Here is a 26735-nt window from a genome sequence, read left to right on the forward strand (position 1 = left end):
CTCAAGGGCAGTTTTGATCATGCAGGTTTGTGCCTTTTGTCTTTAGAACCTACATCCTTCATGAGATGCAACCGACCTGTGCAATAAGCACGGGGGCACAGTGGAATCAGAGAGTGACCCCCAAGGAAGTAGAAAGTATGGGCGATTAGAACCTGGTTGAGGAGATGATATCTAAATGGTAGAATGTATTTAGAGGATAGATACAGATTTGTCCAAAGAACTCTCTGTAATGGGAACTGGAGGTTGATGGGGAAGGCGGGTCTGGAAGGGCTCCTTCCTTTCCTAAGGCTGGGCTATGTTATGCTACCGTAATAAACAACCCCAATCCTTTGGCTTAAAATAATAAAGGTTTAGTTCTCATTCATGTTACGTGGCCATTGTGGGCTGGCTGTGTCTGTGCTTCGTGTTACCCTCTTGGCTGGGCCTCAGGCCAGTAGAATCGCCACTGTCTACAACATTGCCATTCACCGTGGTGGAGGGGAAGGGCACTCTGGAGCGTCCTCCATCAGCAGTTAAATGCTCCGGCCGGAAGTGATCCATGCTACTGCTGCCCACACTTATCAGCCAGAGCTAGTCTCATGACCTCCCCAACCCTAAGGGGGCCAGGAAGTGAAATCCTGTTACGTGTCCATGAGAGGAAGGAACCAGGAGCATTTGGTGAACAGCACTAATGACCACCTTGGCCACCCACTTTGTCCAACGATCTGTCTAGAATCTGTGTGGACAGATGGGCTAGAGCAAAGGTCCATTCTCTTGCACATAAGAGTCCATGCTGACCTGTCTTCCTCTCTTTCTTAATCTGCTTTCACCTCGTGACACATGGTGATTCCAGGGGCTCTGGGTACCTTAGCATCCTCCCGTGCAGTTCTACCCTCTCCCTCTAAGCCTTGGACCCTTAATTTTTATTTATTTTTAGTACCAGCCAGGATCAGAACTAAGGAAGTCACCCAGTGTTTCCTGGGATGCCATCAGGTGCTTCCCCACCAAGCCTGCCTCCTTAGTTTGCTCACCCTCTCCACTGTTCAGTCTAGTCCTGTCTCCCTTTGTTCAAACACACAGAATCATCTTGTCTATAGTTTACCCTGCTCAAGACCTTGTGGCTACCTGCTACCAGCTCAAACTCTCTCCTTGCTGGTCCTCAGGTATGCCCCTGGCTTCTCCAGCCAGGGTTGAGCCCAGCCTCCTTCCTTTTGCTTGCACTGCCCTGTCATATTATTCCCAACAGAAATCGATAGAGAGAGTGACCAAGCCAATCAGCAGAGTGTGCCCTGGGAACAGAGACCCAGGGATGTGGACGCCAGGGAACTGGAAGCTTGGGCAAAGGGATGTATTTATCTGACCGTGTAGCTAAGTAAGGAGGTGTATAAAAAGGAACAGAGACAAATTCATGGTGGATTTGATTTATTCCTGCAAGATCTTCATAAAACTGTCCCTGATGGAGTATTCATAAGCATCCCTCAGCTACAAGTAGACGGGTCTCAATTTTTCCACTACAGGGAAATGCAAACTTATTTTCTTCTGGGAGAGAGAAGTTATTTTTTCCTGAAGGTTTGATCCAGTCTTTTAAAAATGTAATTAAAATAGTAGTAGTATTGCTAGGGATTGTAGAAATAATATAAAATATAGTTTCTCAAAAATGTTATAAATAAGAGGTTGAGCCAAGGGAGAAGGGGGGATATAAAAGTGGTTATTTGAAAGTACAGTAGGTAGAAATATATGTGAAATATATATATTCTATATTTTGTATCAAATTATATATATATATATATATATATATATGTTGATAAAAATCAACATGGAAAGTTGTTGATAAAATCCTAGCACTGAAGGAATCTCAAACAAGCAATCTAAGCTACACCCCTACCCACGTGTGGTACAATCACTATTTTGGAAATGGAAGTGGCTTTTTTACATGTTTAAGCATCATTCAATAAAGACATGTCAGTCATCTTGCATCTTCAAGTCTGCAAAATGGGAGGATCTCTTGTACATTGGTTATGAAAGAAAATTGACCCGTAGCCCTATCAGGTGTAGTGTGCAGGTCTAGTACCCTCTCCAAGAGTCTTATTATCATGTCCTTCTCAAACTCCACTTTTGCAGGGAGCTCCCATGTACAGATGGCTGCTCTCTTCTCTCTGCCCTGAGGTCCAAATGTGGGACCTTATTAATTTCCAGTCACCACCACCAATAGAACACAATGGTGTAAGACAGATCTTCTCTGAAGGTATGAGAGTAAGGGGAGAATTACATCCTGACACAGCACGATGAATAATTTAAGATTGATTTTTAAAACATCACTGTTCTCAAAAGTCCTTTTTATCACCCCCTGGGAATTTCTTACTGCCAGCTCTTGTTCCAACATTTTTCAGCTACTCTCCTTCTTCTAAATGGACCTCTTCCATTTTTCTTTTCCTTCCACCTTTTCATACTCAAATGGCTCGTAAAGTTGCTTTGTTCTCCAAAAACAGCTTTCTACCTGGAAGGAATTTTGCTTCTCTCTTTTAAAATAACATTTTTCTGTCCTCACAACTTATTATCAGGATTAATAACATTTTTAAGTTGAAATGTTATATCTATTTTCTCTCACTCTTGCCATGAATTCTGAAGTGGTTTCTTGACTGCAGGCTAAAATTCTGAGAATACACATATATTTATGTCTCATAGATCTTTCTTGTGGCCATATATCCTTTCATAAAGATAGTATTGCGTATGAAAGGAATGGTTATAGCAGAGAAAAGATTCTTCCCAAAGTGGGATATAATATAGAGAGAGAGATGGGAATTAATACTTGTAAATGAATTTTATGCAACAAAGGGAATTATATTTGCATAGTTAAAAATGAAATACTTTATCCAAAATGATTTTCATCTATGATTTTCATTATAGATTGCATCTATTAGCTATTGTTACAATAATGTTGCTTGACAAATCATCCCCAAACTCAGTCGCTTTTATTGTCATGCATATGCAGTTGGGCTAGGGGTTGGCTGTGGCTTAGCTGCAAGGTGTGGATTGGGTCCAAGTCTGGTCCCCATGACTCTCATTTCCTTGCAGGCCAACTGGGACATGTCCTTCTCATGCTAGAGCAGAAGTGCAAGAGGGCAAACATCACCACTCAAACCCATTTCAAACCTTTGCTTGCATGATATCCACTAAAATCCCATTGGCCAAAGCAAACATCAGTAGGACAGGGAAGACAGTTTCTCCCACAGTGGGAGAGAAGGGGACCGAATATTTGCTGAACAATAATTCAAATGATTCCGTAATTAAATATCATATATTTGTCCATCATGCCCAACATCTGTATGTCTCTGCCAGCCAGATCCAACAGGCACCAACAGTGGCTTAAACCAGGAGGGGCTTTAGTTAAATGCGAGATGTGTCTGGGAAATAATCTGTTCATGTGGGAGCAAAGATTTCTTTCCCAGAAACGTGCATTTAAGACAAAGCCCACAACCTCCCTGAGAGGAAATTGTAGGGCAAGTCATCAAACTTCTCTGACCCAATTTTTACAACCCAGTGAGAGACAATTATTTGTACTTTGCAATAAATTATAGCCCATGGATCCTGAGTAATCCATTGTGCGTATTTCCTGTGAAATGAGGCTCTCAAGGATTCAGAATATAAAACAAGGCAATGCAACCAGTGCTAATGTATTAACATTTAATTAATCTCCTATTAGTTTCTTTAAAGTGTCATGTAATTGCAAACAATTGTTACAGTTTCACCATCTGATTTGTCCAGTTGATCCTTAGAAAAATGCTGAAGTATCACAATCTTTCCTGGACACATCTCTGGTTTCTTGATTTAGTACAGAGGCTGGTAGAGCACGTCTCATGAGCCAAAACAGCCCAGCGCCTGTTTTTGTAAGTAAAGTTTTATTGGAACCCAGCTGTGTCCATTTGTTTTTATGTTATCTTGGCTGCTTTCCTCTATAATGGCAGCTTGAGAAGCTGCAACAGAAGTGGTCTGACCTCAGAGCCTAAAATATTTACTATGTGGCAAACAGGAAAATGTGCCAGTCCTCATTTAACATAATGCTAGACAGTTGAAATTTGGAATTTGGGTGATACACGCAGATCCGGCATGAATATTGCCCTCAAGTTACCCTTAGAGAAAATTATTCAAGAAAATCAATAATGTAAATTAATATTACACAGTTTTAGTCTGTTTAAGGAAACAATCTTTTCAATACTTTAAGCTATGAGCGCTCATATCCCAGTAGGCAGTTATTATACCAATTATAAAATTTCTATCTGCCTATTAAAGTGGACCCTGAGAAACTCTAAGTATTGCCTTCTTAGCTTTTAAGAAGATGACTTTACTTGCAATATTGTTTTTTAAAAGTATACTTGTCATTACTTCAAACTTTTCACTATTATAGACCATTCCACCTCCATTCACACACATAATTGCATCTAAATTAGTGTAGTTTTACTGTACTGTGATCATGGGTATTTCCAAACACCAGCCGCTGATCTCTTTTGTTGAGGTTGGGGAGAGCAAAACCTTGTATCTTGCCAGATGTCCACACTTGGAGCCTGTCTGACAGCTTAAGAGAAAAGGAGCTAACATGCATTAAGACTTGGGGAGAAATATATATAGATTTTAAAAGTGAGTGTAAAGTCTCAGTTATTTCCAGCAGCTGTGTAGAATCTAGGACAGTGAATAATCTGAGGTCACTGCTATTGGATGTTGAATTAGATTCAGATGTGCAGATTTCTGTGTTATGGGGGTCACTTTAAGCTCCAAATAAGACCTCAGTATGAGACCTGGATTCTGGAGTTCATTTTAACCTCTTCTCCACTCTGGACAAGGAATAATACTATTTAGAAAATACAGGATTTAGATAATGACTCCAGACTTGGAGATTAGATAAAAACAGGAGGTGCTGACTGACCACACTTCTGAAAGGAAGCTGTCCTGGTAACTGCCAGGCAGTTAAACTATGGGTAATCGTTGGTTTCCTTTCAAGTCACACGGGCTTGGAAGCTGCGAAACACTGATCTCTCTACACCAGCTGAACGCACTTGGCTCAAATGGTACCATTCTGATTTTTCTTTTTCAGGAGTTGGGTGGGAGAGTGTGCTGCTAACAGGAGATGAGCTAACCTCGAAAGCCACAGACACATCCAGCGCAGACATGACTGTCCAGGTAAGGCATCCTTTCTCCAGTGTGATTCTCAAAGTGCATCTCTAGACGAAAGTAAGTGTATGGCAGATTTCTGGGGGCAAAATGAGCACTGCCCCTCACCCCACTGGGTTCTCTCTCTGTTCGCTGAAGCCTCAGTGAGCCAACCAGAATAAGATTTGCTGAAGTTTGGATCCAGATCAGGAAGCCACCTGAAAACTAGAATCTAAGACTTGTGATTTCCAATGGACCGGTTGTAGGATCTTCAGTGAATATCTACATGTAGATTGTAAGTGGTAACCCTGTGGGGACAGTGAAGCAAATATGAACATTCTGAGCTGAGAAACCCAGGCCCCACTGTGCATTGTGAAGAAAGGTCAGAGAGGCATAAAGTAGCTTTGATCTTGACTCAAGATTTCCACTGATGTCAGCAGGAAGGCAGCACATGGCCCACTCTGCCTGGAATGCTAATGGCCAAAGGTTTACAAAATGAGTCATCTGGAAATCAACCTAATTATCATTGTTCAAATTAAATGCATGAATTAGTAATCATTGTCTAGATTAAGGAATCTGTAGCAAAATATATCAGACATAACTACTTCCCTTATACTACTGGAATAGACACAAGGGAATGGTCCTCCTCTCTTGGAATTCTGTTTATGTTTCACTTAACAAAGGCTGGGGGTGGGAGGGCATTCTAACATTTTTGCTTGAATGATTAGAATTTAAATAAATGCCACTTATGAAGTTTTCTTGGAAAAACAAAAAGTAATGTCCTTTTTTATATTGAGATATCACTAGAGTGATTTCCCTCCTGGGTTTTTAATTAGAGGTTGTACAAAAGAATATACAGGATGAATTTATTCAAGCTTTCCTTTGTAATGTGATGGCTGAACTTGTGTTATCTGTATTAAAGATGTTAGAGAAAGCAAAGAAACATACCACAGTGAAATGTATTATAAGATGGGAAAGTAGCTTGATTGGTTAAAAGAGTCAACTAATCTAAATAATAATTATCACATGCTGCAAGTTTGCTTGTAATTATGTTAGCAGAATTTGCAAGACAATGATATATATTGCAATGATGTATTGGTGTGTTGCTGGCTACTCGTGCAAAGTTTGCAAAGTTTGAGAAATCTTTGGCCATGTTGGATAGAGGGGGTGGATGCTGATAGAATTTGATGGATTTTGATGTGCTATTTTGCAATCTGTCATCATTTTAAGAATTAGTTTCTGAGATGTGTTGCTAGTGTACCTGCAGAGTTTGTTATATAAAAGCAAATGGTGTATTCTGATACACACAAGTTTTGCTTAAGTCCCATTTTATGAGGTTACTATTTAATCAGTGTGCACCTCTTTGGCACCAGGATCTTGACTAAAGTTTTATTTGGGTCTATTCAATTTCGATGTCATTCTCAACCTCTCTTTCTGTCTTCTTTTATTGAATACCTGGGAATGTTTTATAAGAACAGAGGATTTTTAGTTCATAAGAACTGAACCCACTCAGAAGAAAGAACACTATATACTTTAAAAAGTTAAGCAAAATACAAATATATTTACTACTCCAATAAACTCCTACAAATATTATTAAGTTACTCTATTAACGCCAGTCTCTTCTCAATAAATGATTTTTGAAAACTCTAGGTGGATGTAATTTAGGGAAACGCTTCTGTTTAGATCTTTTCTGTCAGGTTTCCCAATTATGCAGCAATTATCAATTTTTTTTCCTTTGGTACCATGCTGTTTCCCACCCCACACTGCTTTATGTATCCATCCTGCCCTGTGTCTATCTTTTTTTTTTTTTTTTGCGGTATGCCGGCCTCTCACCATTGTGGCCTCTCCCGTTGCGGAGCACAGGCTCCGGACGCACAGGCTCAGCGGCCATGGCTCAGCGGCCACGGCTCACGGGCCCAGCCGCTCCGCAGCATGTGGGATCTTCCCGGACCGGGGCACGAACCCGCGTCCCCTGCATCGGCAGGCAGACTCTCAACCACTGCGCCACCAGGGAAGCCCCCTGTGTCTATCTTAAAGTATTATTTTTTTCTGTGTCTATAAGTGCCTGATGTTCATAAATTAACTACAGATTCCTCATCATATATTCATGCCTCTACAGCTATTCCTGTTTCTAATAGCTACTTCATACATCCTTGTAATATCAGCTACTCCTGTTTTTTGCCCTGGGAAAGCAAAATGTTCTGTTAAAACATTAATTACAATAAAACTTGATTCACTGACATTTCCTAAGGGGAATGTCAGCAGAGACCACTAAAATACTTTGGCTTCCTCCCTGTTACTCTTCTTGAGATAGATGTACCTTTCTTCGTGCTTAGAAATTCTCTTTCTGAAAAAGACACTTTTTTTGTGATGTCAGTTGTCTGAATATGGTTTTGTCTACTATATGAGGCTTTTTAATACCATGTCTTATTTTGAAATGATAGAGTCATGCTTCTAAAAATATACATGACTCAGATGAATGAATTCATTTATAAACGGACTTCTGTCATTCTGAGGAATGTTGAACTAAGAGCATTTATGTTAAAAACACCCTCTAAATACTGATACAGGTAAGAGTATCATGTAGGCCTGCTGAACAATTTAAAATCACTATGTAGTAGGTTGAATTGTGAATCCTTTCCTTCCCCGCAAAACCATATGTCCAAGTCCTAAACCCTGGTACCTGTGACTATGACCTTATTTGGAAAAGAGGTCTTTGCAGATGTAATTAAGAATCTTGAGGTGAGATCATCCTGGACTAACCAGGTAGAACCTAAGTCCAATGACACATGTCCTTATAAGAGACAGAAGAAGAGGTAACACAGAGATGAAGGCCACAAGAGGAGACACGGGCAGAGGTTGGAGTTCCATATAGCCCAAGCCAAAGAACACCAGAAGCTGGAAGAGGCAAGGAAGTATTCTTCCCTAGAGACTTCAGAGGAGGCAGTGCCCTGCCAGTACCTTGATTTTGGATTTCTGGCCTCTAGAATTGTGAGAGAATAAGTTTTTGTTGTTGTAAGCCACTGAGTTTGTGGTAATTTGTTACAGTAGCCCTAGGAAACCAATATACTCGGATCTACCCAAGAATTATACCTACAGTGCCAATACCAGAGAGGCTGAAAGCCAATATTACACACATTCATCACTATTTTCTTATTATACTATGCTCAGCCTTTATAAGTTGTTTTTACCTTTTCTTGTTTTGAAAGAACCATTAACCTTTTTCAGCCTGAATCATGATTCACTAGAAGAAAAGGGTAGTCATATTTGGGGATAGCTTCTATATTATATTTTAATCTGTTTTGCTGCTTGTCTAGATATTGATTTTTTTTTTAAAGTATGGATCAATATTTTCTAAAACTTGCCTGACCATGAGAGTCATCTGCAGCAGTATTTAAAAAAGTATAGCTTCCCAGGCTTCTGCTTTCAAAATTCAGATCCGGAAGATCTGGGTTTGAGAATTAGCATTTTTAACAAGTGCTGGTGATTTTGGGGGTCAGTTTGGGAAAATGTTGTCTAGCATACCACTAAAGCAGTAAGGGGTGTGGCCACAGGAGCCCTACCGCTGCCCTTGGCTCTCTGGTTGTCCATCTGGTCTGAGAAAGGACTTGGGGACTCCCTGTTCAAAACCCTTTGGTTCTGTTTCTTTTGCACACCGACTAAGGCTCAGAACTGCAATTTCATTTCTAGCCCCATCTTCCATCATGTCTGTCTCTGGGCCTATTTTTGCCCTCTGCACCCAGCCTACTTGTAACCAGAATGATCTTTTAAAAAGGGCAAGCCAGGGCTTCCCTGGTGGCGCAGTGGTTAAGAATCTGTCTGACAATGCGGGGAACACGGGTTCGATCCCTAGTCCGGAAACATCCCACATGCCGCGGAGCAACTAAGCCCGTGCGCCACAACTACTGAGCCTGCGCTCTAGAGCCCGCGAGCCACAACTACTGAAGCCCGTGCACCTAGAGCCCGTGCTCCACAAGAGAAGCCGCTGCAATGAGAAGCCTGTGCACCATAACAAGGAGTAGCCCCTGCTCGCCACAAAGCAACGAAGACCCAACGCAGCCAAAAATAAATAAATAAATATATATATATATTAAAATAAAGAAAAGAAAGTAGCATAAGAGAGAAGCACAAGAGACAGACCCTCATGTGAGAACACAGGGAGTAAGTAGGTGTGAGGAAAGGCCAGTGTTCCCCCTTAACTGCAGTCAGAGACAGAGATTGTCTTAGGCAGGTGCTATGTCTTTTAAAACCCCATGGCTTTTATTCAAGGCTTCCTTCCTCTTCCTCTTCCTCCCTCTCTCTCCCAGCCCAGCCAACCCCTATTTATATTCAAGTCTTTGGCTCGAATATTAGGGCTTTATGACCAGTATCGTCACGTGCTTTCGAAGGCCCTAGTGCTTCTCCTGCAAAGCCAGGCACGTGAATAACCATCAGCGTCCTTGCATGAGATCCGGTCTCCCCTGCGGGAATGTCGTCTCTGTGAGGACCTGCATCCCAGCTCCTGACCGAGTGTGTAGCCTGTCGTGTGCAATTGTCAATTGTTGTTGCATGAACAAATACATGAAGGAAGAAATGAAGACAGTGTCTGTCTAGACTGCAGTTAAGGGGGACCACTGGCCTTTCCTCAAACCTACTTCCTGTGTTCTCACTGGAGGGGTCTGTCTCTTGTGCCTCTCTTTATGCTTTCTTTTCTTTCTTTTTTTTGAAATGTAGTTGATTTACAGTGTTGTGTTAGTTTCACGTGTGCAGCAAAGTGATTCAGGTACCTATATCTATATGTTCTTTTTCAGATTCTTTTCCATTATAGGTTATTACAAGATATTGAGTATAGTTCCCTGTGCTATAGAGTAGACCCTGTTGTTTATCTATTCTTTTTTTTCTCTGTCATAGAATCTTGAGTTTACATGTTTGCATCACAGCGAGAGAATCCATCCCCTACATCCCCCTGAAACAAAGTGAATCAGCTATAGCTGTACATATACATGTATCTATTGATCTATTCTTATGCTACTTTCCTCCGTGTTTCGTTTTTCACTTGTTAGTACCTCTAAATCACGGTTCTTTTTTTCACCATTCCTTTTTTTTTGTAAACATAATTGAGGTACATAATTTGCATAACATAAAGTTCACACATTTAAGTGTACAATAATTTCTAGTAAATTTACCAACCATCACCATAATCCAGTTTAATAACATTTTCATCACTCCAATAAGATCCCTATTATGTCCTATTAGTTTGTCTCCACTTCACCCCCAATCCCAAGCACTACTTTCTGTCTCTATAGGTTTGCCTGTTACGGACGTTTAATGTAAATGGAATCATACAACGTGTGGTCTTTTGTGTCTGGCTTCTTTTGCTTAGCATGGTGTTTTCAAGATTCATCCATGTTGTAGCCTCTATTAGTATTTCATTTCTTTTAATGCCGAGTAGTATTTCATTTCATGGATATACCAGAGTTTTGCTTCGTTTTCTAGTCCATTCACAAGTTGATGGACTTTTAGGTTGTTTCCCCGTTTGGGCTATTATGAGTAATTCTGTTACGAATATTCACGCACAAGTCTTTGTGTGGACGCATGTTTTCTTTTGTCGTGGATATGAACCTAGGAGTGGAATTGCTGGGTCATGTGGTAAATCTGTGTTTAACCGTTTGAAGAACTGTCAGATTGTTTTCCAGAGTAGCTGTACCATGTTACACTCCCACCAGCCGTGGATGGGGGTTCTGATTTTTCCACATCTTATCAATGCTTGCTATGGTCTGTGTTTTGATTATAACCATCCTAGTGGGTGTCAAGTGGCATTTCATTGTGCTTTAGATGTGCGTTTCCCTGTTAGCTAGTGATGCTGAGTATCTTTTCATCTGCTTATTGACCATTTGTATGCAGTTAATTTTTCAATGGCTTGGTTTCCTTTATGTGCAAGAGGGTACAGGGTACATTCTGTTATTCTCTTATTGCAGATGTGTAGTCAATGTTTTCTGAGTGAGGGGCCCTCTTCTTGATGATGGGGGAAGGGGGCTCAGTTCACTTTTCCCTTTTAGGATCACTGCCATTCTCCCACCACTGCCCTGGGAGGGGGTAGGAGTGTCTCATCAATCTCTTTTCTTTCCATTTCTTTCCCTTTCTTTTCTTTCTCTCTCTCTTTTCTGTCTGATTATTTTCCCCTCACATCTCAGCTTTTTTGTTTTTATCATTGTTATTAACCTATCAGTGTTATATTTTTTACTGTGGTAAAATATACATAACAAAAATCACACTTTTAACCATTTTTAAGTAGCATTATGTCATTCGTATTGTTCTGCAGCCATTACCACCATCCATCTCCAGGACTTTTTCATTATCCCAAACTGTAACTCTGTCCCGATGAAATACTAACTCTCCATTCCCCTCCTCCCTTCAGCTCCTGGCAACCACTTCAGTGTCACAGTTTATATGTAATAATATCTAGCTGTCTTCTCAAGGGGATTTTAAATATATCCTATTAAGAGTAAAAAGCAAGTAAGATGACTAAACCTCAGCCTAGCATTTTAATAACCTCTGGACAGGGCAAGCTAGAAAGGCAGTCATTTTACATGCATTTAAGAACTTTATATTTCCAAAATAGAGTTCCTAGGAGGCTGCTACATACTAGATCTTAAAGGAGTTTGCTGGTCACAGGGCGTCCTTTCTCCTGAGGAGTAAACTGCCCAGTGCTGACATCCTGGAAGTGTCTTGCCTTTACTCAGCTGGAGCGACCAACTGCACCTGTTTGGATCTGCATTGTTTTCTTGAATTGTGTTTATTTCATGACTGTACAGAACTACATCAATCCGTGTTAAAAGTACAAAGATCCATGTTAACAGAAATATCTCTTGGGCTGAAATAATGTGATTTGGCTGCCATCTTAATCAAATATACCGGCTAAGTCCCAAATGCTGTCTTTACCTTACCCTCTTGTTTTATATACAGAGACTAAAAACTAAGTATTTGCAAAAAGAGCACAGAACATTCTAGGACACGCCTTGGATTTTTTTCTCAGAAAGAAGTCTTGTACTTATTTACATTGTTAAAAGATAAACTGAGGGGCTTCCCTGGTGGCGCAGCTGTTGAGAGTCCGCCTGCCGATGCAGGGGACGAGGGTTCGTGCCCCGGTCCGGGAAGATCCCACATGCCGCGGAGCGGCTGGGCCCGTGAGCCATGGCCGCTGAGCCTGCGCGTCCGGAGCCTGTGCTCCGCAACGGGAGAGGCCGCAACAGTGAGAGGCCCGTGTACTGAAAAAAAAAGATAACTGAGCCATAGTAAGAATTTTAAGAGTGTATTTGAACAAAAACTCATTCAAATTAGGCAGCACCAAACCGGAAGTGGTTAGCAGCACTCTGCCCACAGGAGCTGGGCAGAGACTTTTATAGAGAAAAGGTGGAAGCCATGAAAGGAAAGTAAGCAATTGGCTGTAACTTAAAGCCTCACTGGCCGTTTGTATTGTTTCTCCTTAGTGTTTTGATTTTGTAACCTTGAGGCAATAACAGTTTAAATTTTGGTTTGCTGTTGGGGGTCTCCATGGCAGTAGAGCCACCTCTGTCTAATGACCTCCTTGTTTAATTAATTTAACCACACATACAATAGTTTTCAGTCGTGCTTAGGCAAGAGGCAGGATGGGTACCAGTTAGGCAAGTTGGGGGTTCTGGCTGTAAAACCGTTTGAAGGGGGCACATTTCCTAACCAAGGACATGAGAGAGCCACATAAAAGGAGGACGTTGCCTCTGTATGTAAAACGTACTGCTGGGAGGGGGATTGTTCCCCTGGAATGGCAGATGTTCTCTGTTACAAAAGGGGAAAAGCATTCAGACTCTTCCGGTGGTGAATAGAGGCCACAGGTTACAGCTTTCTTTGCGAGCTGCCTTTAAAAAGCCGTTCTGCCGAGGACCTCCTGTTGCCAGCGGTGCTGACCAGTTGTCCTTTGTATTTGCCGATGACGACATAGAGGATTGTTTGTGCAGGGGCTCTGGACAAAAAGACACATTTGGGACCAGAAGTCCTTTCTACGTTGGGTACATACATAAAGATGGTTCTAAATTTGCTTCCTTGCCGAAGGAACTCTTTTATGGCAGACTTTTTTAGTCCTTGAAACTATTTAGAGTGGTGGATCTCAAAGGGGGATGACAGTGGGGGTTAAGAGGCACTCCAGGACTAGCTATTGGCTAAATGTTCACCATACCCTCCTGGAGAATCACTGTCTTGATTTTTTTTAATATGCATTTTGTATTATTACAAGGAATCCGATGTGAAATGCCCTGGTGGACACTATAATACGGTGCATCAGTATTGGTTATCGTTAGTCCTATGTGTTGCTCCCTATGTGTCAAATAAAGTGAAGGTCAAATAAATGAAGTCACAATTGATAACTCTCATTATATATGTATAGATAAGGAATATTCTGGCAAATGAAAGATCTCAGGTACCTTCTTCTCTGCTGTTTTATTTATTCATCATGTCCTCCTGCTGACAATAATAGCTAATATTGACGGAGCATTTGCTATGAGCTGGGTACTGTGCTCGGCCCTTACATGTACCATTTCATATAGTCCCCGAAATGGCCCTGCAAAGGAGGAACTCTTATTCACCCCCATTTTACAGATGTGGTGACTGGGGCTCAGCAAAGTGAAATGAATTATCCAAGATCTCAGAATGAGTGTTGGAACTCAGGTGAAAAGACACTTTATAACCTCTCTACCTAGGGGTTGATGAATGCAAATTGATTTTTCTATCAGCTAAAGCAGAGTAGCTCCTAGGATGGGGCAAAAATAGTTTTGCCGGATAACACACTGGACACCCAGTTAGATTTGAACTTTATATAAGCAACAAGTAATTTTTTAGTATCAGTAGGTGCCAAATATTGCATGGGACATACTAAGAAATTGTGTATTTGTTACCAAAATTTAAATTTAACTGGCCATCCTATATTTTAATTTGCTAAGTCTGGCAGTCCCAGGCAGGGAGGGGTATTGCAAAGGAGGTAAAGGAAACAGCTTAATGCATCTGATTGCTGTGCTCTGAGATTATTTGTGGTTTTGTATTTCTTTCATGACTATGACTTTATTCATTTCAGGATGACCACATATTAAGTTCATTATCTTAAGCTTTAAATCATACAGATATACAGGTTCAGTTTATACAGTAAACTAATAACCTATCAATGAATCTCTCCTGATCCACTTTTTTTTTTTTTTCCTAGAAATAAAGCCTTCCAAACCTGACCCATGCCAAGATACGTACCTCACTGGTTTCCCTATGAAGTGAAACCATGGGAAATTCTGCCCCCACTTTGTTTGTTTCTCTTGACTTAAAACAAAAACCACGACTTTTCCTCATTCTGGGCACGTTATAATTTTTCTGAAGCCTGTTCTAGGGGTTTCATTTTTAGCTGGGCTATCAATCAGTGATTTCATTTCCTGCAGAGAGCGTCATCATCCCAGGTTTTAAAACGTCGATGAAATATTCTTGTGCTTTCACCTAGTCTATGGCTTAGTAAACTTCCCCTCTCTCTGGGTGGTCACCTCCTGAAACAGATGACAGTGACCTGCCTATTCCCAGCAAAAGTTCTGACACATTCACGAATATTTCCTGAGTACATCAGTGCGTTTCCTCCAAGGCATATTTCTAGCATTCCAGGGGTGGGAGCGACTAATGATGACAAAGCTCTAGCATAGTCTCTGTCCTGTATGTCAGAGCCATTTTGCAGATAAGCCTGTCTTCTTATGAATGATCTGCCCAATCTAATGAGCTTTGAAGCAGGGCGTATCTGCAGTTACCAAAGTCTGACTTCTCATAAAACTAAGGCAAGCAATCCAAACGCAGAAGCCACCGGCGGGAACCATCGGTCTTTGGTGCTCTTGAAAGGTTGCCAACTGGTTCCCATTAGGCGAGAGTTTGCCTATCTAGTCTATTTATGAATAAATTATCCTTAATGTCTGGGAGGGTTTGGAATGGTCACAGGTTATTCCTGAAAAACAGATTATTCACGTGGCTGTTTCCAAAAGGCTTTGTCCTGAAACAAGTCCGGTATCACAGAGGTCTCATAAATCTTTAGCATCATCCTCCAGAAGTATCTGTTGGATTCATCCACAGAAAGATCTTGCTTCGTTATACAAGCACTTAAGATAGTTTAAGTGAGCATCTAGCACTCCTCTTCATAAATTATCAATGCCTTCCTTTTCTGTGTCTTTCTTCTACCCATCCTCAATGACCTTCCTCCTTGCTTTTTTCTGTAGCAGTGAAAACTAGTAGTTAACAGGGAAAATCTGACACACATGTAGGTTGTATATAAAAGGAGAATACGTGCAAGGTGATTGCTCCACTGGCTAGGAGAACAGGCTTCAAAGTGCTGAGAGATTTACACACCAGGAGTTGGGCTGTTTTGATGTTACTTGAGCTTATTACTGTTGCAACAATTGCTTCTTCCTCAGAAATGAGACAGTGGGAATGTGACATTTATTTTAGCTCAACATTATCATGTATATTCCTAAAAAGAAAAAAGTACCGGTAGCCACAATCCCCACTCCCTCTCCAAAGGGATCTGGGCTAGAAGGTAAGGTAATGGATCAGTCATCATATTCTCCATATGCTCAGAGACTGTGAGTTTTGATCTCTAATGTGATGAATTTTCTAGTGAATTTCAGTTTAGAAAAATGAATGAGAATAATAGCTAACATTTATCGAGAACTTTCCATGTGTCAGGCATTGCCCACTGCTTAGGGTATTATTTAATTCTTACACAACCGTATGAGATGGGTGCCATGAGTATCTCCAACTTACCGAGGAAGAAAAGGTACAGAGACACAAAGTAACTTATCCAAAAACACACAGCAGAGTCTCAGAGCCTAGATCTAACCAGGCAGCCCTTGATCTTTTTTTTTTTTTTTCCAGCCCTTGTTCTTAACTCTGTCGCACTGCTTCCCCTGGTAGAACAAAATGGTGATGCTCTTATGCAAACAGATAAAGTAGGTCTCACAGCCCCTGATCAATAAGAGAGCTTTTATGTAGTTCTGTTTGTATTCGTTCTTCAAATGCAAAACTGGAGTTTAACTGGTGGGATAAGATTAGATTTTCATCCCAGAGATGTGGTTGTTTTTCAGGCTTGCCCTTGGGTTTACGTCCTATCAACATTCTGATTACATTTCATTATCATTCGACTGCAGTGATTCATGAATATGGTAAAAACAGACTGGCTCTTCAATAAATAAGGGAAGCTGGGCTGACAGTGAATAAATAGACCTTTCTTTGAATCTGGAGAAATTCAGCCTACGGATGTCCTGCAATATTTATTAGGAGACCACTATACCCACCATGCCTGAGCGTGGAGCAGTTTCTTCTTTTAGTTTTTCCTAAGATATGTGTATTTCTGTTATACAGCATTTAACTTTTAGGTTAAAAAAAAAAAAACTTATTGAGTGTTATGTTGCATGTTCTTACATGTGGTGTACTGTATTTAAACACGTTCAAATTCTGAGGGTGATTTTTCAAATTTATGGCAATAAATCCTTTGGAAATTTTGAAAATGAAAAGCTTAAGTTGAGAAATAGACAAACATTCATCCAGTAAGAATTATTATTTTTATTATTCTTAATGTGTTTTATATATGTTGGTTCCTACAAAGAAAATATGAAGAAAACCCAAATATGAAAAAAATTTCCAAGTTTATCCCATGAATGACATAGGAAAATCCCTCTTAAGAGAAAAGGCATTGCAAAAGAGGCAAAGAATATTTTTCTTTTTCAAACAAAAATATGCATCCTGTTTCTAAGCATTTTTCATAGTATTCGACAGTTTATTAAAATAAACCTTTTTCCTCCATACGGATTTTATCAAACTTTCTTATCCTATAATAGTCTTTGACCCACCCTTCCTATTTTCTTCTTTCTCACCCTTGTTTCTTCTCTTCCTCCCTCTCTTCTTCTCTTTTTCCTTCCTCCTTCCCTTCCTTCCTTACTTCCTTCCTCATTCCTTCCCTCCCCATTCACTCCCTTTCTTTTTCCCAGCATTCACTAAGGGTCAGACACTATGTTATTTCACTTAACACTCACAACTGCACCGTGAAAGAGGGACCCTTGTTTTGTTTATTTGAAGAGCTCCACGCTCTGAAAAGGTGATTTTCCCAAGGTCACAAAATCTGTAGGAGTGGAGACAGGAATCAGTCCTAGGTCTGTAATATTCCACAGCCCACAGTTTATTGCTTTCCATACAATGAGTATTTCTTTAATAAATGGGAGGTTATTTTAATTAAAATTTAATGACAGGACTGACAAAGACATATGATATTGCTTATATGTGGAACCTAAAAAAATAATACAAATGAACTTATTTACAAAACAGAAATAAATTCACAGACACAGAAAACAAACTTATGGTTACCAAAGTGGAAAGGGGGGAGGGATAAATTGGGAATCTGAGATTAACAGATACACACTACTGTATATAAAATAGATAAACAACAAGGACCTACTGTATAGCACAGGGAACTATATTCAATACCTTTTTAAAAATTTTATTTATTTTATTTTTGGCTGCGTTGGGTCTTTGTTGCTGCACTCGGGCTTTTCTGTAGTTGCGGCGAGCAGGGGCTACTCTTCGTTGCAGCGCGTGGGCTTCTCATTGTGGTGTCTTATCGTTGCGGAGCACGGGCTCTAGGCGCATGGGCTTCAGTAATTGTGGCTCGCGGGCTCTAGAGTGCAGGCTCAGTAGTCACGGAGCACGGGCTTAGTTGCTCTGCGGCATGTGGGATCTTCCCGGACCAGGGCTCGAACCCATGTCCCCTGCATTGGCAGGTGAATTCTTAACCACTGAGCCACCAGGGAAGCCCTCAATATCTCATAATAGCCTATAATGGAAAAAACTCTTAAAAAAATTATATATATATATATATATATATATATATATATATATAAAACTGAATCACTTTGTTATATACCTGAATCATTGTAAATCAACTCCAATAAAAAAAAAATTAATGATAGGAAAATAGCTAAATAGCTATAATCCCCCAGGAGAAGGCATTAGTCAAGAACCCTTCTGAGCTAAGACTGATCTGGCTCTTTGGACTGGCCCCAGGGCAGTTACAGAGCAGCAGACCAGCATAGATGAATAATAACAAATAGCTACCATCTACTGAGAAGCTGAATGGTGGGTTCTTTGGTCTCTGTAAGCATTAACTCAACCAGTGCTCACCACAAACCCATGATATAGATACTATGTAATTGTCTCCATTTTAAAGGCTAGGAAGCTGAAACTGAGACACAGGGAGGTGAAGTCACCTGTGAGAGGTCCCACCCAGAATCAGTGGAGGAATAAGGGTTTGGCCCCCAGAGCACATCCTCCTACCCATGACACCGGACCACCTCTTGCCTGTCATCCACACATGCTTGTCCTTTTCTCAGGTGATGCTGAGCCAGTTAACTTCACAACCAGCCATTTCCTTGGCGTTCAGATCCATAGCAAAGAAAAGGCCTGAGTCTGCTTTCCCAATCAATAACTTTCAAGCCACACATTCTTTGTGCAAGTGACGTATCTGAAAAGAGCTATTTTTACAGATAATAGCAGAAAAAAAAGAAAGGCCAGTTGAACTCACCCATGATAAATGTTAGAAATTTAAGGGTCAATGTGGTCCTTGCATATGAAACACTAAATTCTTCTTGGAAATCATCTTATGGGACAATCTAGTTTGTTTAGTGTTTCAAAAGTGCAATTATTTTACCTAAAGTTCAGGAACTACTTTACCCAATGTACTTCAGAAGTCTGTTTTGGTGAGCTGGTATTTTGTTGAAAAGAAATTTCTTAGAAAAATAATCAAATGGGGATTTTTTGAATTTAAAAAGAACATTTTATTGTAATGAGAATAAGAAGTATATGCGCATGCAGCTGATAAATAGCTATTGAATGTCTTGTAAGTGCGATGCTTCCTGCCATGTGCCTGGTGCATCTTCTTCTCCCAATTATGTCTAGAATCTGATTCCACCATTACTATCACCACTGTACCGTGACCATCCTAGTTTAAGCTATTGTCACCTCTTGCCAAGATTACTACAATAGCTTCTAAGTGGTCTCCTGGCTACTCCTTTTCCTGCCTGTAGTACAGACCTTATATAGTAGCAGCCACAGTGATCTTTAAAACAACTTGTCATTTATCTGCTTAAAATAAATGAGTGGCTTTACATCTTATTCAAAAAAAAAATAATCCCAAATCCTTATCAAGGCTTGTGGGGTCCTCATGATCTGGCCTGGCCTGTTTTCTTTCTGAGCTCACTCACTGCCACCCTCCCCTCATCTACCCCTCCTCAGCTGTGAAGGCCTCCTGGCTGCTCTACACATGGTTGGTCAGTGTTGCCACAGCTGCTGTTTCCTGTGCTGAAATGCTTTTCCCTTCAATATCTCATGGCTCACTCCTTTTTCCAGTTCTCTGCTCAAATGTCACCTCATTAAGGAGTCTCTTCTCGACCATACTGTATAAAATAGTACCCACTCCCAGTGGGCCATCAATGTCATCCCTTTCCCCTGCCTTATTTTTCTTTATAACAATTACCACCTCCTGACAATAATATATTTCTAATAGCTACATGGGTTAATTCAACTGACCTTTGATTTTCTATCCTGTTATCTTATTTCATATTATCTGGCATTCTTCTCCCTTGTTGTTTTTTTTTATCTTTCCCCATTCTTCACACTGTATTAGGATGTAAGCTCCATGAACACATTTTTTTCGTTTATTCAACAAATTTTAATTAGCACCTACTCTATGCCAAGCTGTGGGCATCTAGAAATTTAACTAAAGAGACTATAATCCTGTATGCATATAGGTTACTTTTTAGTAAGGGGAGATAGACAAGAAACAAAGAAACAAGCAGGTATATTATATGAAAGACAATGATAAGTGCTTTGGAGAAAAATAAATCAGAATAGTGTCAGATGGGAGTGACACGGTTGTGGCTGGAAGAATGGAGTCTGTCTTTAATCAGGTGGGCAAGACCATGGGAGGAGCAGATTTGGGGAGGAAATTAAGAATTTTCTGGGCACTTGTTAAGTTTAAGATGCCTTCTAGTCATCCAAGTGGAGAGGTCAGGTGTGAGTCTGGAGTTCAGGCAGAGGGCAGGCTGAGATAGAAATCTGGGACTCATCAGTACATAGCCATAAGACAGGATGAGATCACAGAGGGATAGAAGGAAAGAAGGAGTGGAGGCCCTAGTCCTGGATCAGCCTATATTAAAGATTTGGAAGATGAGGAAAAAAAGGAGACCAAGAAAGAATGGCTAGTGAGGTCTGTGAGGAACCAGGAGAGAGGAGTATTTGGGAATCCAAATGAAGGAAGTAGTTCAAAAAGGAGTGACGGAACATCTGTGTCAAATCCTGCTGAAAGGTCGAGTAAGATGAGTTCTGAGAAATGATCATTGGGTTTGGCAGCCTGGAGAGGTCATGTTGTCTGTGACCAATGCTCTGTCAGTGGGACAATGAGGACAAAAGAAAGAATGGGGGTGATGGGGGCAGGAAATGGAGACAATAAGTAGAACTCTCTCTTTTAAATATGCTTGATCTAAGGGGGAATAGAAAATTGAGGCGGTAGCTGCAGAAGGCTGTAGGGTTAAGAGAAGTTTTTTTTTGGTTTTCTTGTTTGTTTGTTTGTTCCTAAAGTGGGAGAGATCACAGTAGACCTTGTGAGGTGAGAGAAAATTTATGTTGCAGGAGAGGATACAGTTGGGGGAGTGATGTCCTGGAAGGGGTAAGAAGGGACGGGATCCAGTGCAAATGGAGGAGATGGCCTTAGCTAGGGTCAGGGGCATGTGCTCGTAGTCACAAGAGGGAAGGCCATCTTCTCATTGCCTCTTCTTACTCAGTGAGATGGGAAGCCAGGACATCAGATGAGAGTGACATGGAGCAAGAAGCGTATAAGGGAAAAGGAGAAGGTGTACCTAGTCATCGCCAGAGTAGGGGAGTGAATGGACTGGGGAAATGTAACTAGCATCTCCAGGCACCACGTAAAGGAAGCAGTCATCAATTTAAAGTGAGACTGGCCAGGTGGTTGTATGTATTTGTCTAATCATGTCAGTGTTGAATGCAGATGTGGAACGCACAAAGAGTTGGATTGATCTGGGGTTACTGATTACAGGGTGAATATGGCAAAGGGAGAGACAGACAAAGGAGTTGAGAGCGTACACAAGGGATGGACCGTGGAATCTAAGCTACAGAAAGAATGAGACCAGGAGGGATGAGGAACAATGATGCATAATGGAATCATTGGATTAGCCTTGGTCATGGGGTTGGAGAATTATTGGAGTTGGCATAGTAGTAGAAAGAGTGTGGGACTTCCCTGGTGGCACAGTGGTTGAGAATCCGCCTGCCAATGCAAGGGACATGGTTTTGAGCCCTGGCCTGGGAAGATATCACATGCCTCAGAGCAACGAAGCCCATACACCGCAACTACTGATCCTGCGAGCCACAACTACTGAAGCCCACACGCCTAGATCCCATGCTCCGCAACAAGAGAAGCCACCACAATGAGAAGCCCACACACTGCAAGGAAGAGTGGCCCCTGCTCGCCGCAGCTACAGAAAGCCCCCACGCAGCAACGAAGACCCAGTGCAGCCAAAAAAAAAATTAATTAATTAATTAAAAAAAAAAAGAGTGGTGGTTAGAGAATAGGATGTTTGAAGCTGAGATTATGAAGGGTGCACGGTTATTGGTAATTACAAGGTCTAGGATGGGACCATGGAACTGGACGGCTGAAGTAGGAAGACAATGTTATTTTTTAAAATTTATTATTTATTTATTTATGGATTTTTTTGGCGGCACCTCGCGGCATGCAGGATCTTAGTTCCCCCACCAGGGATCGAACCCGTGCCCCGGCAGTGGAAGCTCAGAGTCTTAACCACTGGGCCACCAGGGAAGTCCCAATAATAGTTATTTTTAAAAAATTAAAAACTAAGAGGCCAGGATATTCAAAGACTTATCCACATGGGTGTTATAATCATTAAGACTTATAATGAGAATGTTGGAGAGAGTGACAGATGCTAAAGTCTTCAGGTAATGAGGGAGGGGGATTGTATATTGAGAAAGGAGGACAGTAGTCTGGAGGAAGCAGTAAAGAACAAGAACACCCATCCCACCTCCAGGCCCAGTGGCTTGAGGATGAGAGAAAGCACTTGACTGTTCACTGCCGTATCCCTGGCACCTACAATGGCCTCACACATGGGAGAATCTTAATAAATATCTGTTGAGCGGATGAGTGATTGAGTGATAGGGAATCTCCATTTTGGCAAGAGGAGTCATTGGAGACTGGTTTGGGAAGCTAACTCAGATGCATTGTGAAGGGTGGTCAGGAAGGGGGAGAGGCCAAGGGCAGGGAGATCTGCTAAGAGGCCATTGAATAGTCCAGGTGGGAAAGGAGGAGTGACCTGTGAAGGGGCCGTGGGGGCAGTAACAGGGGCCAGAGTAGCTTGACCACAGTGAGGAAGAGGGCGAGTGACCACAGGGACTGTGGGACCCTTGAGTCAGGAAATACAGGGCAGATGAGTGAGGGGAGGTTAGTAAGCAGTTGGGTTGGAGTGTGTGTGTTTGATGGGTGTTCAAGGGAAGATGCTGAACCCAAGGTAAGACTCTAGGCTGCCCTGGATAGAGTGCCTCTGTCAAGGGGAGGGTCAGGATAATGGCAGTGGGGAAGAAGGTTGTGGATGGAGCCCCTGGAAACAGCAGCCTTGGGGGCAGGCTTGAAGCCGGGGAGTGAAATAGGCCTTGACTGGTAAGAAGGGCTTTCTAGGTAAAGAGCAGAATGTGACTAGAATGGGCGAAATAACTGGTGGATCCAGGGCCGACTGAGTGATACCGACCCAGAGTAAATGAAAGCAGAAGGTAGAGCTAAGGCTGGAAGGGGAGGGGAGCAGTGAGGGCTCATTTCTCCCTGGCAGGGCCCTGCCCTGGGGTAAGATGGTCCCCCCATCTTGTAGGAACCAAGTACTCTGGATACAGTGCCTGGCAGGGACCCCCTCCAGAGAGTAGCCGCAAACCACAGCACACACGCATGTCGGCATGAAGGCTTTACTTCCCCTCTCTGATATTCAGGTCTGTGGCAGCACCCTCTGCCTGCAGAATATTCCAGAATATTGAGAACAGGCTGGAGACTTTAACAGAACTCAAAGTAAAACTCCAAGGCAAAAGGCTGAGAGAGAAATATTTCTAGGATATTGTGATAGAGATGGTGGGCACGTAACCATACTGACAGCACAACCATCCTGCCTATACAGATGGTAACCACTGCTTCTGCACTTGTCTGGCCAGAGGTGGGTCATAGATATGACTCTGGCCTTAAAACCAAATTAACCAGAGCTTTCACTCATCATGCCATGTAATTGTTGTTTATTGTTTTCTTTAGAAATGACAAAAATACCAAAGAAAGCAAGCTTATAGCAAAGAAACTAGCCCTGACCTAAGAGTGAGCAGGCCTGAGTCTGAGTCCTGACCTTGACCCAATTTTGCCTGGTGGTTTTGTGTAAGTCCCATCCCCCTTCTAGGATTCAGTTGCTTTCACTGATAACAACTAACATTGTAGCTGGCCTCGGGCTTACAGCTTTACATGGATGGTCTCATTTTACGCTCACAACAGTCATATTGTAGATGTGACACTGCAGGTAGATGTTCTCATGATCTGCCTTTTCTAGGTGAGGATTCGGAGAGATGGAGATGCTGAGCAACTTTCCCAAGGTCACACAGCTGATAAATGACAGACCAGGATTCGAACCCTGGTCTTTAGCTCCAGAGACCCTGGATTTCACTGACACTTCGCTATACTGTAAAATGAGGAACGTGGCTGGGGTGACGTAATGTGCCTCCTAGCTCTAATTCTCATTTGTCTGACATTTGGATATGCCCTCACTCATCCCAAGCAAGTTAAGAAAATGCCTGATATAAAACAGAAGCGGTGGCAGCCATCTGTCTAAACGCACAGTTCTCTGTTCGTGCTGGCCTATCTTATCTCGGTCAGTCTATAAATTAATTAGCAGTCCTTCACAGGAGTCACAAACTATTTCTATAGTCTGGCTTTGGAAGGTATTTGAGTTTGCAGTGCCTGCTCCTAAAATTTACTAGGCTGTGGTCTAAAAAGAAAAGGAACTAGGAAGGAAGGGAGGAAGGAAAGCAGGGAGGGAGGGAGGGAGGGAAGGAAGGAAGGAAGGAAGGGGAAAAGAAGACAAAGGAGGGAGATTGGGATTGACATATACAAATTACGACATATAAAAGATAACTAATAAGAACCTACTGTATACAGGGAACTCTATTTGGTGCTCTGTAATGACCTATATTGGAATGGAGTCTAGAAGAGAGTGGATGTATGTATACGTATGGCTGATTCACTTCGTTGTACAGCAGAAACTAACACAACATTGTAAATCAACTATACGCCAAAAAAACAATTTAAAAAAAAAAGAAGAGAGAAAGGAGAGGGAGAAGGAAAAGAAGCAGGAGAGAAGGCAAAGGCCTTTACTTGAGGCGTTGGAGGCTCTTCACAGATTATGTGGGTTTTTATGCTTTAGTTGACTTTATCATAAGCTGTTATGGTTTCTAAAGTGATTTTACGTAGGTCATGGTCCCCTCCCAACAGAAGCTTTTAATATGCTGTAGAAGAAGCCATTATTATTCTCCGTATCTAAATGGTCTTTAACATTTTATAATCTTCATTGTCACTTAGGTAAGTAATTAACTTACTCTGTGTAGATAAACTCAGACTGCCTTCGGAGTATTCCCCCATCATATTCAGTGAACTCACCTTCACGCCTGGATAAGTAATTTAATATATTCAGTATCGTACAAGGAAAAAGCCTACTGTCTTGTTGGGTTGTTCTCAATATTAAAATACTTGACCAGTAAGTCAGAGACTGCTTACTGCAAAGGCCACCCCTCTCCGATGATCAGAATTATTAAAGTTTAAAATGTCAAGTTTCCCCGAATAGTACTGAATATCCTTATGGTTCTTTCCATAAATTAACAGCCTGTAATTAAGAGTTCGTAGGAAAACACTTGAGCATGACTGGGAAAATGTTACGGTCCCATTTTTTAAAAACTAAAAAATCATTCTCATGTTACCTAAACTGAAAAGGAATTAAGTACCACCAGAAAGAAAGGTAGTTTTATATTTAAAACACAGATCGCTGGGAATTCCCTGGCCGTCCAGTGGTTAGAACTCAGCGCTTTCACTGCTGAGGCCCCGGGTTCCATCCCTGGTCTGGGGAACTAAGATCCCGCAAGCCTCCTGGTGCAGCCAAAAATAAATAAATAAATAAAATAAAACACGGATCGCTAATGAGAAGCAAATTCACTGGATTTACTCAACAGAAACTGCCTTCCTCACTGGGGGCGCTGCTCCCATGGTTGTGTCTGTGAACAGGCTGGGTCCCTTCCCGTACATTCCAAGTATATTTAGCAGACTTTGTGTTTGTGATGCCGTGCCTTAAAAGCACCTTGTTCCATGCTGTGTCTCCATTAGGGCATGAACTCCAGAGTGTTTACTAGATTTTTTAAATGCTTCAGTTGTTAAATGAGATAAAATTCCCAGCCAGGAAACAAAGAACTTGAGCCTCCGGGCTTTGTTGTTAATTACCAAAGTATTACACGAGTACATTCTTCTCATTAACACTTAAGCTTTGAGGCCTCTGTAAAGAGGAAGGTGGAGCCCACAGTGGTCCCACGTGGCCTTCCTGTGCCTTCTTGCTTCCCTCACAGGGGGACTCTGTCCTCTGTGCTCTCTCTCCCTTCCCCACCCTGCTTTCCCCTGCACATGTAGCTTTTTTTCTGCATCCTTTCCAACAAGCAGCTTCCATGTTGCTGCATTTCATTGATGGTTTTAGTCTGGAACACTGTATGACTTGCACTTTATAATGGTACCCTTTAAATGTATATTACAAGGGGCAATCTGGATGCACAATGTCCCTTTGTCAATGTAGAGAAGGCACAGTCCAGCTATAATGTGGGACAAAATGAAAGCAGTTAGATGGGCAAAAGTTGCTTGGGTTTGGGGATGTTTCTTCAGAGTGTATTTAAAACTCTTTTGAAAAAAAGAGTCTCGAGCATTGGGGTGAATGTCATCAGGTCACCATTTCCTTGTGTTAGAGGATTTGGCAAAGGAGAGGCCAAGTGTGAGGATGCAGGGAAAGGAAATATATGTGGAACAGGCTGGAAAGGAACTTACTCGGGCACAGGAAGCTGGAGATCCTGGAGAGGAAATGAAGGAAAGGCAGGCAGCCACAAACTAGGCCAAGAACGGGAGTAAACATGGTCCCAGAGCCAAGTGTTCTCATGTGACAGCCATCCCTGTCTCTGTGTTCACTTGCTCTCTCCTTCCCCTGCCTAAAGATAATTGTGTCCACCCCAAGTGGGTCCCAGACCAGGCTATGTCATAGAATCATGTGAGAGGCTTAAACAAATATAGATTCCTGAGCCCTAGATCTTCTAGGGAAATTAACCCAGGCTTTTTTTTTTTTTTCCCCCCAGTTTTCCAGCTACTCTCAACCGTGGGCTAGCTTGGGAAACACTGATATTCAAAATTTTAAGAGCTGACCATCACTCAGAAACCAGACTTGATACTAGAGAAGAGATGGTTTTGAGAA

The 26735-nt window shown here is 41.7% G+C and overlaps 2 protein-coding genes across 5 annotated transcripts in view; one reads left to right on the forward strand and one right to left on the reverse strand.

Annotated features, from left to right (window-relative positions):
• Nucleotides 1–26735, forward strand: part of PALM2AKAP2 (PALM2 and AKAP2 fusion) — a 611547-nt gene that overhangs the window by 467475 nt on the left and 117337 nt on the right. For all 4 annotated transcript variants that reach the window (XM_049710940.1, XM_049710941.1, XM_049710942.1 and 1 more), the window contains one exon: nt 5069–5154. In XM_049710940.1, the coding sequence (XP_049566897.1) occupies nt 5069–5154 (86 nt within the window). The remainder of the gene's footprint in view (nt 1–5068; nt 5155–26735) is intronic.
• Nucleotides 1–26735, reverse strand: part of LOC101275752 (thioredoxin domain-containing protein 8) — a 709525-nt gene that overhangs the window by 404630 nt on the left and 278160 nt on the right. The gene's annotated exons all lie outside the window — the stretch shown is intronic.

This window comes from Orcinus orca, chromosome 6, assembly GCF_937001465.1.
Source record: "Orcinus orca chromosome 6, mOrcOrc1.1, whole genome shotgun sequence".
NCBI classification, from domain to species: domain Eukaryota; kingdom Metazoa; phylum Chordata; class Mammalia; order Artiodactyla; family Delphinidae; genus Orcinus; species Orcinus orca.